Below are 12384 nucleotides of genomic sequence, written 5' to 3' on the forward strand. Positions count from 1 at the left end.
TGCGACGACCTCCCCCTGCTTCCAACTCATCTCCTCCTCCTCTCTGTCTCCCCATCTGAACTTTCCCCCTGTTCTTCTTCTCTTCTAGCGGGCACCCACGTGACATCCACAGACGCATCGTCATCATCAACCGCTTCACTTGTATCTGACAACTCAAAGGAAGCAGCAGCGGGTACAACATCATCATCACCACACCGTACGTCCATGTGTGTAATGTTGCCTGACTGAGACATATCCCTGTTATCTACATCCTCTGGCAATAATGGTTGCGCATCACTCATTTCTTCCAACTGATGTGTAAATAACTCCTCTGACAGATCAAGTGAAGCGGCTGTGGTGCTAGTCTTGGTGGTGGGGGCAGGCGCGCGAGTGGTAACTTGAGAGGTGCCCGAAGCTAAGCTGGAGGAGGATGGTGCGTCAAGGTTCCGAGCGGAAGCTGTAGAAGATTGGGTGTCCTGTGTTAGCCAGTCAACTATGTCCTCAGAACTTTTCGAGTTCAGGGTACGTGGCCTCTGAACACTGGGCATTATTCTAGGGCCAAAGGGAATCACAGCACCACGACCACGACGGCCCCTGCGGGGTGGTCTGCCTCTGCCTGTCATTTTTTTTTTTTATTAGTGGTACTATGCGTGCAAGCTACTGTGACAACAGATATGAGTGGCACTGTGCACTGGCAGAAGTTGGCAGAGTAGACGCTGTAGGCCTGACACACACGCTTGCAGACAACTAACTGCTATTCAATCTAGAACAGTCAAAATTGCATTTTTTTTTTTAAATGTACACTACTGTTACACCAGATATGAGTTGCACTGGTGTGACACTGTGCCCTGGGAGGCCCTGAAACGCACATGTGTGAAGGAAACTGACTGCTATTATATTACAGTCAAAAAAGTTTTTTTTTTTTTTAATGCAAGCTATTGTGACACCAGATATGAGTGGTGGCACTGGGCAAGTGGGCACAGTATGCGCTGTGAGCCTGACAGACACGCTGGCAGGCAGGCAACTGCAATTAGATTACACACAAAAAAAAAGCAGACTGATGTTCTAGCCCTAAAAAAGGCTTTTTGGGGTGCTGTCCTTACAGCAGAGATCAGATGAGTCCTTCAGGACTGTAGTGGACACTAAATACACTAGCCTAGCTATCAATTTCCCTATTAAATAAGCAGCAGCTACACTGTCCCTCCTCTCACTAAGAATGCAGCTTCCGGGGGACGGGGCCTAGCTGTCATGGAGGAAAGACGCACTCCGTGTGAGCTCCATCAATATCTCACTTTAAGCAGCTATCAACAAGCGAATTTCACCCCAGAAGGGGATGACCCAGCAGTGTTGCTCCTACCTGACCGACCCGACATGCTTAATAGCGGTCAGCAACTCGACAGAGTCTTACTTACCTCCGCGTGGCAAGATGAGGTGGCCGCTCTCCCGATCCTGGGATGCCCAGGAGCAGCTACTTCCCGGCAGGAGCTCCGTTCCCCCCCCCCCCCCGGACCGGTGGGGGTTATCCCGGTCCCAACAAGCTCCACCACAGCCCCAACAAGCTCCACCACAGCTAAGCGAAGCAGTCCCCATTAAAATCCACCAACGCAAAAGGCGTCGAAGACGGGACCGGAGGCACAAACAGAAAGGCAGAGCCTGCCCCACGTCAAGCACTCGCCTCCACCTTAAGCCACCACAATCCCACACCGGACGTGAAGCACCACCGGGACAGATCCGACCACACGACAAAACAAGCTTCCACCACCTCAAGCCGCAAACCCGGCACTCAGCCAGAGACTTTCCTTTGTTGTTCCAGGTATCAGGGACTCCCAGGGTCTGCACCTGGCGCCCAGAAGGGATCGGATGAGCACAAGCAGTAAAGGAGCAGCCTGCCAATCATGTCCCACTATAGCCGATCCTCCACACCATGCCTTTGATCACATGAACTGCTCTCTGCACATTAACTAATCGTAAAGTAGCAAGCGTTTAAACATGTCATTATTTCACCTCCTAAAGAGTTTATTGTCGTAGTTCCTTACATTCCTTTACCTTAACAGTTCATGTATTATGTTATTCACTAGTCTCATCTCATGGGGCGACTCACACTTGATTTATAACTAGTGGTGGAGCTGCTGATATAAATACACAGTTGATAACGTGCAAGCTACACCCTAAACATGACAGCCAGCTTTCACAACAATGTACTGCTATATACTCATACCCTCAGTGCAACTAGCCATGATATACGCACGTTCAGCCTAGCATGCTCAAATATAACACACTTCTGTCTAAAAAAAATTTTTTTTTTTAAATACAAAAAAAAAAAAAAAAAAAGAATGCAGCTTCCGAATTAATCTAAAATGGATGCTGTCCAGGAGGTGGGAGGATCTGGGAGGGAGGGTCTGGTGCTGATTGGCTGTAATGTGTCTGCTGACTGTGAGGTACAGGGTCAAAGTTTACTCAATGATGACGAATAGGGGGCGGACCGAACATCGCATATGTTCGCCATCCATGGCGAACGCGAACGCGAACAAGCTATGTTCGCCAGGAACTATTCACCAGCGAACTATTCGGGACATCTCTAGTGGTAACTCTACTTTGGATGAGTCTCAGTGGTAGCTAATGATGGCGGAATAAAAAAAAAGATTTTCCATTCCTACCATTGACACCTGAATGAGTCATTCACTTGCATTCACATATATCTGACTCGGATTTATTAAGTGTCTTTAAAATGCCAAGCACAAATGTATAAAATAAACCCTAGATCGTTTGGCATGTTGATTTATGGATCTCAGAGCCTTTATTGTACCTTTGACTGGTACAAGAAGAAGCCATGGTTCTACCCAGTTAATGTTCTGCGACAAGAATCTTGAAGCCTTCTAGAAGACTGCTGAGCCTAGGATTTTATGCCCTCTCCTCATTCATTTTACTTTACTCACCCTAGGTTTTAAAATCCAGTCTATTATTGTTGGACATATTGTACATGCTTTGTTTCCCCATTTATATAATAAATAAAAACATAAAATAAAAAAAACACATAAATAAAAACAATTCAACAGTGCAAATCAAGACCAATAGCATTTAACTAGTATAATGCAAAATATCCAGGGATCAAACTAAAGTCCAGATTTAGCATATTTATGTAATGACCGAAAATGTCCAGTTGCATGCCACTTTTGTTTGGCACATAACTGATCCCTCCTTCGTTTCAGTTACGGGAATTGAGTAAATAATGAAACAAAAATAAAGAGTGCTTTGATTACTGCAGAATCCAACTGAACACTTACGTTGATTACACTCAACCCCCATGGCCTAAATGAATAGATAGATATTGCATATATGTGAATTGTAAACACTTTGTTCATTTTTTGTAATATGGGCAATCCAGGTTATCTTAAAATAATGTGATTATATATATATATATATATATATGTTTAATAATTATTCACATGTAATTATTCAACTAATTAATTGGAAATGTTATATGAAAATATATAAATATATTTTATATATATTTATAAATAAATATATAAATATATTATATTTTCATAGATATAATAGTATTTTATTTTTACTTTCACTAGTATTCTGATTATTTCCAATTATGTCATGATTGGAAAAGATTTAGAATATAGTAAATAGTCAAACTTTAGTTTTTTACTTTTTTTTAACCTCTGTTCTTGTCTATGGGGTATACAAGACAGTCTAGAGTGATATACACACGACTTGATAAAGTCTCTTGAGGAGACAAAACACGTAGACTGTGTGCGTATCATGTTTTCCCTACAATTCTTTGATGGACTTTTGAAATTCACTGCACACGCCATAGATCATGCTGTTCAAGTATAACTGCAGATTCTAAAGACCACACTGTTCTGGTATTTTTATATTGATGGAGTTGATTTTGGTGGATTTTGCAGCTGATTTCTATTTTACAGCAGGGGGTCCATGTTTACTGGTAGTTGCTCACTATATACATAATTTTTATTTATTAAAAATCTTACGTTTTTATTTTTTCATCTTTTGCATTTCTCTCTTTTTTGAAATTTCTCATTGCCCATTTTAGAGTGCTTTATTTTGGAGTGCTTAGTTTGATCCCTGAATAAATTGCCTTATACTAGTTAAATGCTATTGGTCATGAATTGCATTGTTTTAATATTATTATTAATACAATTATTGGTATTTATATAGCACCAATGTATTCCACAGTGCTATAAAAGGGGGGATTTTAACAATAAATGAGACAATTATAAAATGTTATAGGAATAATAGGTCAATGAAGACCCTACTCAAACAAGTTTACAGTCTAGAGGTGACTCGAGTTGTTTTTATTTGGTTATTTAACTGTTACTTTTGCTATATAATTGTATAACTAATCTGTCTGGTATTACTATTGTTTGCATTGTATTGTGGATATTTAGAGGTTACTTTTTATATAATGATATTGCATCCAGGTTATTTAACCAGCTTTACAGTATATTGCGTCTTTGCTCGATATTTACATTTGCAATTTTATATTTATGCTTTGCATATGAGAATTGCCCTAATTGCGTGTGGTTTTTATAAAAAAAAAAAAAAAAAAGAAATTTCAAGTTTATTGTTTTTACTTTTTATGTGTATAAAAAAAAAAAAAAATATATATATATATGTCTCTTTTGGAGCACCGCCCTTTATTTTTAATAAATAGATATATTACCTAGGTCCTGCAGTTGAAGTATAAAATAAGACGATCTGATTGGATTTAAATCTGATGTTCCAGTAACATGTACAAAAAATTCTGTATGAAGTCCCAGTTTATTTTTTTGAAAAACACATCCGAGATTTATTCCATCTACGGCAAGGTACGAATCACAGGACTTCTTCTCAGCCAACCCTTTATACCTATGGAAGCCAAATAAAAATAAATAGAGCCTCATATAACAATTTAGTAAAATTGTCAACAATTGAAAAAAGTCTGCAAAGAAAAACTAGCTTATGGTATGAAATAAATTGCTGGGGCGTTATAATCAGAGGTATAATTTAATGATGCATAGTACAGGATAAGTTATTAGTAGTTTGAAAATATTTTCTTCCTTGCTAACATGCATTATACAGTCTGTAATAACCAACGTCTCAACTATTGTTACATATATTTATTTTTATAAACTTTTAAAATGATCTAATATTTTTTTTTAAAAAAAGCATTATTTAAATATTTTGATATTTTTCTGATATACGGATAATTATTTTTATGTATGATACATTTTTGATAATTTCATAATTTGAACAAAATAATTTTAAAATATTGCCAAAAATATTAAATTAAGGCAGTGGCAGGGGAAAAACATGCATGCATAGCTGGGTAATATGAAAATGGAGACAATATATTTCATAGGTTATTATTTAGCACATTATTGTCAGATACTTTGCATGGTTGGCATAGGCAGGGGTTTTTATTATTTTTATTATTATTTTATTTCAAAATTTCAGAGAATTCACTTGTGAACGTTAAACATGCAAATAATTATTATAACGTGTAGCATGTCATTTTTAGATATATTTATTTTAAATGGATTCCTTTATTTGCATACACTTGTTCCTTAAAACCAACTTGTCGCATGGCATGCGATGAAAGAAAATGAGTCAGAATATCCTTCCTACAAACATCCTGTTTTATGCTCTTAATGCGGTCATATTAATTACACTGCTTTACACTGATCAGTCACAATATTAAAACCACTGACTGGTGACATGAACAACATTTCATGTGTTGGAAGCAGGATAAATTAACAAGCAAAAAAAGATCTGAGTGACTTTGACAATGGGCAAATAGACATGGCTAGGTGATTGGGTCAGCACATTTCCAAAAAAAGCAAGTCTTGTGGGGTGTGCCCTGTATGCAGTGGTTAGTACCAATCAAAAGTGCTGCAAGGAATGGCAACCATTGAACCGGCATCAGGGTTAATGATGAATATAAGGAATGAAGACTAACCCATCTGGTCTAATCACACAGAAGAGTTATTGTAGATCAAATTGCTGAAAAATGGAATGCTGGTCATGATAGAAAGGTGTCAGAACACACAGTGCATTGCAGTTTCCCAAGTATGGGGCTGCATAGCTGGAAACTGGTCAGAGTGCCAATGGTGTGAGCATCAGACATGTACCATGAAGCAATGGAAGGAGGTTGTCTGGTCTGATGAATCACATTTTCTTTTAGATCAGGTTGATGGCTGTGTGTGAGTGTGAATCATATACCTGGGGAAGAGATGGCAACACAATTCACTATGGGAAGAAGGCAGGCTGGCAGAGGCAGTGTTATGCTCTGGGCAATGTTCTGCTGGGAAACTTTGGATTCTGGCATTCATGTGGATGTTACTTTGACATTTACCGCATACCTACAGATGGTTGCAGATCACATACATCCCTTAATGGAAATGTTGTTCCCTGATGAAAAATTCTATATTTGTGCAGTTGAAAAATGGTTTGCTCCACTACCGTGCAAAAAGGCTACGGTACTCCTCACATAACAACTATAGTGGCTGTAGTGGTTCTGATGCTTGTAGTTACCCTTTAATACTACACTACACTTGTTATTTTGTCCAGTTAATGTCCTCTACACGGCATTACATCATTTTTTATCATATAATGAACTTACAATTATCCAATAGTTATATCATTATTTTCATAATCATATTTAAAATGGGAAGTACAAAACAATACTGATGGTTTTTCTTTTCCTTCTAAATATAACTGAGTGATTTTCTTATCTTTAGTGAGTATTGTTCTTTTCTATGCATATCAGTGTTCGATTATTTGACTGTCACTGCATTGTAGGTTCCATGTAACCACTGTGTAGGAGTTTATTTTGTATTTGTTTATCTTGTTTAATGATCAGTTCAGTATGTATGCATAAAGGAAACAAATATGTTAAATTAGTTTTGTTTGACTCCCAGTGTGTGATAATAAATTACAAATAAGCAAATTACAGCTGCTAACATGTAACTACTAGCAACACCATTACTTACATGCAAATAAAGTTGCGTAAACATTAGAAACAAAATTTTTATTGTTTTTAAAAAGGAAATTCTGTGGAATAGAATCCGTAGTTTAAACAAATGTTCTCTCTCGGCTTAAAGGGACACTCTAAGCATTATACCAGCTTGTTATAGTGGTTATAAGGACTTAAGTGTTCTGGGATCATCCCCAATTTTAACATCTTGGTGGCACAGTGCTCACCATTTTCCTTGGCCATATTTATAATGTACAATAAACACTTTAGCAGTTTATGTCCTATGACATTGAATCTGGAAAATTCACTGAATAAAAAGAATTAAAAAAAAAAAATCCCATTACAATATATATACAGAAAAATTTAGGTATGCTCCAGTAAAACTAAGTGTACATACCAATAAAGAAACTCATAAGTCACATCTGGTCGTATTTGTTTTCCATGACGCCAAGTGCAGTTCAAGGTCTCCCAGTCATAATAGATGCATTGGAAATCCTCAATTTTGGAGTCAGGGCTTCCTTTTAAAAAAAAAAAGAGAGAGAAAAAGATTTACACAGGGTCTATTAATGGATCGCCATTATGTGACGTGTTGATTTCTCAATGGTTAATATACTTTGCATCACATAATAAAAATTAAATATCTACCCATCAGGCCTGCAAGAGATTATTGTAATTATTTGAATTATCTATTGGAATAATCTGTAGGTTTATGGTAATTAGCAAGTAGTTTAATTGTTGAGATCAAACTACAAATCCCATGATCAATCATTTATTGCTATAGCCTTTAAGCCTGGGGTAATCAGCAGTAGACTCCCCATCTGTGGTGAAATCCAATGCTACTCAGGAATCACTTTAAAGGTAAAAGCAACACGTGTCTTTGGCTGGCTAAGCATCATGGGAGCTGTAGTTTCAAAACAATTGCAGAGTTGATTGCAATCTATATTGCTGATCTGCAGATTAATCTCCGATTTACAAGACAGTATATCTTGAACAATGAACAAAAAACTCTCTCTCTCTCTCTCTGCAGACCAAGGACTTCTGGAAAAATAATTGCATGGTTCCCAAATGCAAAAAAATAAAAATAAAAGCTCCGTACAGCGTTCTTCAATAGTGATGTCCCGAAATGTTCGCCAGCAAATAGTTCCTGGCGAACATCGCTTGTTCGCGTTCGCCACGGAGGGCGAACACATGCGCTGTTCGGTCTGCCCCCTATTCGTCATCATTGAGTAAACTTTGACCCTGCCTGTACCTCACAGTCAGCAGACACATTCCAGCCAATCAGCAACAGACCCTCCCTCCCAGACCCTCCCACCTCCTGGACAGCATCCCTTTTACATTCATTGTGAAGCTGCATTCTTAGTGAGACTAGGGACGGTGTAGCTGCTGCTGATTTGATAGGGAAATTGATAGCTAGGCTAGTGTATTCAGTGTCCACTACAGTCCTGAAGGACTCATCTGATCTCTGCTGTAAGGACAGCACCCCAAAAAGCCCTTTTTAGGGCTAGAACATCAGTCTGCTTTTTTTTTCTGTGAAATGTAATTGCAGTTGCCTGCCTGCCAGCCTGTGTGTCAGGCTCACAGCATATACTGTGCCCACTTGCCCAGTGCCGCCACTCACTCACTGGTGTCACAATAGCTTGCATTTAAAAAAAAACTGTAATATAATAGCAGTCAGTTTCCTTCACTAGTGTGCGTTTCAGGGCCTGCCAGGGCAAGTGTCACACCAGTGCAACTCATATCTGGTGTAACAGTAGTGTAAATTTTTTTTTAAAAAAATACAATTTTGACTGTAATAGATTGAATAGCAGTTAGTTGTCTGCCAGCGTGTGTGTCAGGCTCACAGCGTATACTGCGCCCACTCGTCCAGTGCCACCACTCATATCTGGTGTCACAATAGCTTGCATTTAACATAAAAAAAACTTTGGACTGTAATATAATAGCAGTCAGTTTCCTTCACGAGTGTGCGTTTCAGGGCCTGCCAGGGCACAGTGTCACACCAGTGCCACTCATATCTGTTGTCACAGTAGCTTGCACGCATAATACCACTAATCGAAAAAAAAATTACAGGCAGAGGCAGGGGCCTTCATGGTCGTGGTGCTGTAATTCCCTTTGGCCCTAGAATAATGCCAAGTGTTCAGAGGCCACGTACCCTGAACTTGAAAAGTTCTGAGGACGTAGTTGACTGGCTAACACAGGACACCCAATCTTCTACAGCTTCCGCTCGGAACCTCGACGCACCATCCTCCTCCAGCTTAGCTTCGGGCACCTCTCAAGTTACCACTCACCCGCCTGCCGCCACCACCAACACTAGCACCACAGCCGCTTCACTTGGTATGTCAGAGGAGTTATTTACACATCAGTTGGAAGAAATGAGTGATGCGCAACCATTATTGCCAGAGGATGTAGATAACAGGGATATGTCTCAGTCAGGCAGCATTACACACGTACGGTGTGATGATGATGATGTTGTACCCACTGCTGCTTCCTTTGCTGAGTTGTCAGATACAAGTGAAGCGGTTGATAATGACGATGCGTCCGTAGATGTCACGTGGGTGCCCGCTAGAAGAGAAGAAGAACAGGGGGAAAGTTCAGATGGGGAGACAGAGAGGAGGAGGAGCAGATGAGTTGGAAGCAGGGGGAGGTCGTCGCAAGGAGCTAGTGGCACAGTCAGACAGCATGCATCGGCACCCGGGGTCAGCCACACAGCACGCCAATCAACGCATGCTGTTGCCACCACCAGAATGCCGTCATTGCAGAGCTCAGCAGTGTGGCATTTTTTTTGTGTGTCTGCCTCTGACAACAGCGATGCCATTTGCAACCTGTGCCAAAAGAAACTGAGTCGTGGGAAGTCCAACACCCACCTAGGTACAACTGCTTTGCGAAGGCACATGATTGCAAATCACAAACACCTATGGGATCAACACATGAGTACAAGCAGCACACAAACTCAAAGCCGCCATCCTCCTCCTGGTCCAGTATCTTCAGCCACGTTAACCACTGCTGTCCTCCTTGCCCCCTCTCAACCATCCGCCCCTCCGTCTCTCGCCTTGAGCAGTTCCTGCTCATCTGCCCACAGTCAGGTGTCTGTCAAGGACATGTTTGAGCGTAAGAAGCCAATGTCACAAAGTCACCCCCTTGCCCGGTGTCTGACAGCTGGCTTGACTGAACTCTTAGCCCTTTACAGCTTTTACCATACAAGCTGGTGGAGTCTGAGGCGTTCCAAATTTTTTTAGCTATTGGGACAACGCAGTGGATGGTACCCGGACGAAATTTCTTTGCACAAAAGGCAATCCCCAACCTGTACTCGATTGTGCAAAAGGAAGAAATGGCATGTCTGGCACACAGTGTTGGGGCAAGGGTCCATCTGACCACTGATACATGGTCTGCAAAGCATGGTCAGGGCAGGTATATCACCTACACTGCGCATTGGGTAAACCTGCTGACGGCTGCCAAGCATGGAATGCGTGGCTCTGCAGAGGAGTTGGTGACACCGCCACGACTTGCAGGCAGGCCTGCTGCCACCTCCTCTACTCCTCCTACTCCATCCTCTTCCATAACCTCCTCGGCTGAATCCTCTTCTGCTGCTGCGTCTTGTTCCACATCAACGGCACCCCCCCAGCTCCCCAGGTACTGTTCCACATCCCGGATACGGCAGTGTCTCGCCGTCTTGGGGTTGACTTGCTGAAAGCAGAGAGTCACATGGGACCAGCACTCCTGTCCGTCCTGAACGCACAGATGGATGAGTGGCTGACTCCGCACCAACTGGAGATTGGCAAAATGGTTTGTGACAACGGAAGAAATTTGTTGGCGGCATTGCATTTGGGCAAGTTGACACATGTGCCGTGCATGGCACATGTGTGTAATCTGATCGTACAACGCTTTGTGCATAAGTACCCGGGCTTACAGGACGTCCTTAAGCAGGCCAGGAAGGTGTGTGGCCATTTCAGGCATTCCTACACGGCCATGGCGCACTTTTCCGATATCCAGCGGCGAAACAACATGCAAGTGAGGTGCTTGATTTGCGACAGCCCGACACGTTGGAATTCAACACTCCTAATGTTCGACCGCCTGCTCCAACAAGAAAAAGCCGTTACCGAGTATTTGTATGACTGGGGTGCTAGGACAGCCTCTGCGAAGCTGCAAATTTTTTTGCCACGTTACTGGACGCTCATGTGCAATGCCTGTAGGCTCATGCGTCCTTTTGAGGAGTTGACAAACCTAGTCAGTCGCACCGAAGCAACCATCAGCGACATCATACCATTTGTTTTCTTCCTGGAGCGTGCCCTGCGAAGAGTGCTGGATCAGGCCGTAGATGAGCGTGAAGAGGAAGAGTTGTGGTCACCATCACCACCAGAAACAGCCTTATCAGCATCGCTTGCTGGACCTGCGGCAACGCTGGAAGAGGATTGTGAGGAAGAGGAGTCAGAGGAGGAATGTGGCTTTGAGGAGGAGGAGGAAGACCAACCACAACAGGCATCCCAGGGTGCTCGTTGTCACCTATCTGGTACCCGTGGTGTTGTACGTGGCTGGGGGGAAGAACATACCTTCAGAGAGACCACTGAGGACGAGGAACAGGACATGAGTAGCTCGTCATCCAACCTTGTGCAAATGGGGTCTTTCATGCTGTCGTGCCTGTTGAGGGACCCTCGTATAAAAAGGCTGAAGGAGAACGACCTGTACTGGGTGTCCACGCTACTAGACCCCCGGTATAAGCAGAAAGTGCCTGAAATGTTACCGAATTACGGCAAGTTGGAAGGGATGCAGCAGTTCCAAAATCAATTAAAAAGTATGCTTTACACAGCGTATAAGGGTGATGTCACAGCACAACGGGAATCTAACAGGGGAAGAGGTGAAAGTAATACTCCTCCGACCACGACCACGCCGGCAAGGACAGGACACTTTACAGACGTGTTGTTGATGGAGGACATGCAGAGCTTTTTAAGTCCTACGCATCGCCACAGCCCTTCGGGGTCCACCCTCAGAGAACGACTCGACCGACTGGTAGCAGACTACCTTGCCTTAACTGCAGATATCGACACTATGAGGAGCGATGAACCCTTGACTACTGGGTGTGCAGGCTTGACCTGTGGCCTGAGCTATCCCAATTTGCGATAGAACTTCTGGCCTGCCCTGCTTCAAGTGTCCTGTCAGAAAGGACCTTCAGTGCAGCAGGAGGTATTGTCACTGAGAAGAGAAGTCGCCTAGGTCAAAAAAGTCTAGATTACCTCACCATTATTAAGATGAATGAGGGATGGATTTCGAAGGGACTGACAGTGGGCGATACATTCGACTAAAAAAGGCCTGATGAGGGAGACTACTTAACACACCACTCCTATCTGGTGGCACATAAGATTGCACGCGCAGTGCCCCAAATTTGAAGTAGGAGGACCGACCAAGCATCTTTTTCCATCTCCCGCTTC

The 12384-nt window shown here is 42.2% G+C and overlaps 1 protein-coding gene across 1 annotated transcript in view; it reads right to left on the reverse strand.

The window, feature by feature from the left end:
• Nucleotides 1–12384, reverse strand: part of IL13RA2 (interleukin 13 receptor subunit alpha 2) — a 61565-nt gene that overhangs the window by 33724 nt on the left and 15457 nt on the right. The window contains exons 5-6 of the mRNA XM_063433357.1: nucleotides 7362–7482; nucleotides 4673–4857 (exon numbers count right to left, since the gene is read on the reverse strand). Of these exons, the coding sequence (XP_063289427.1) occupies nucleotides 4673–4857; nucleotides 7362–7482 (306 nt within the window). The remainder of the gene's footprint in view (nucleotides 1–4672; nucleotides 4858–7361; nucleotides 7483–12384) is intronic.

The sequence above is a fragment of the Pelobates fuscus genome, chromosome 9, assembly GCF_036172605.1.
Source record: "Pelobates fuscus isolate aPelFus1 chromosome 9, aPelFus1.pri, whole genome shotgun sequence".
Lineage (NCBI taxonomy): Eukaryota > Metazoa > Chordata > Amphibia > Anura > Pelobatidae > Pelobates > Pelobates fuscus.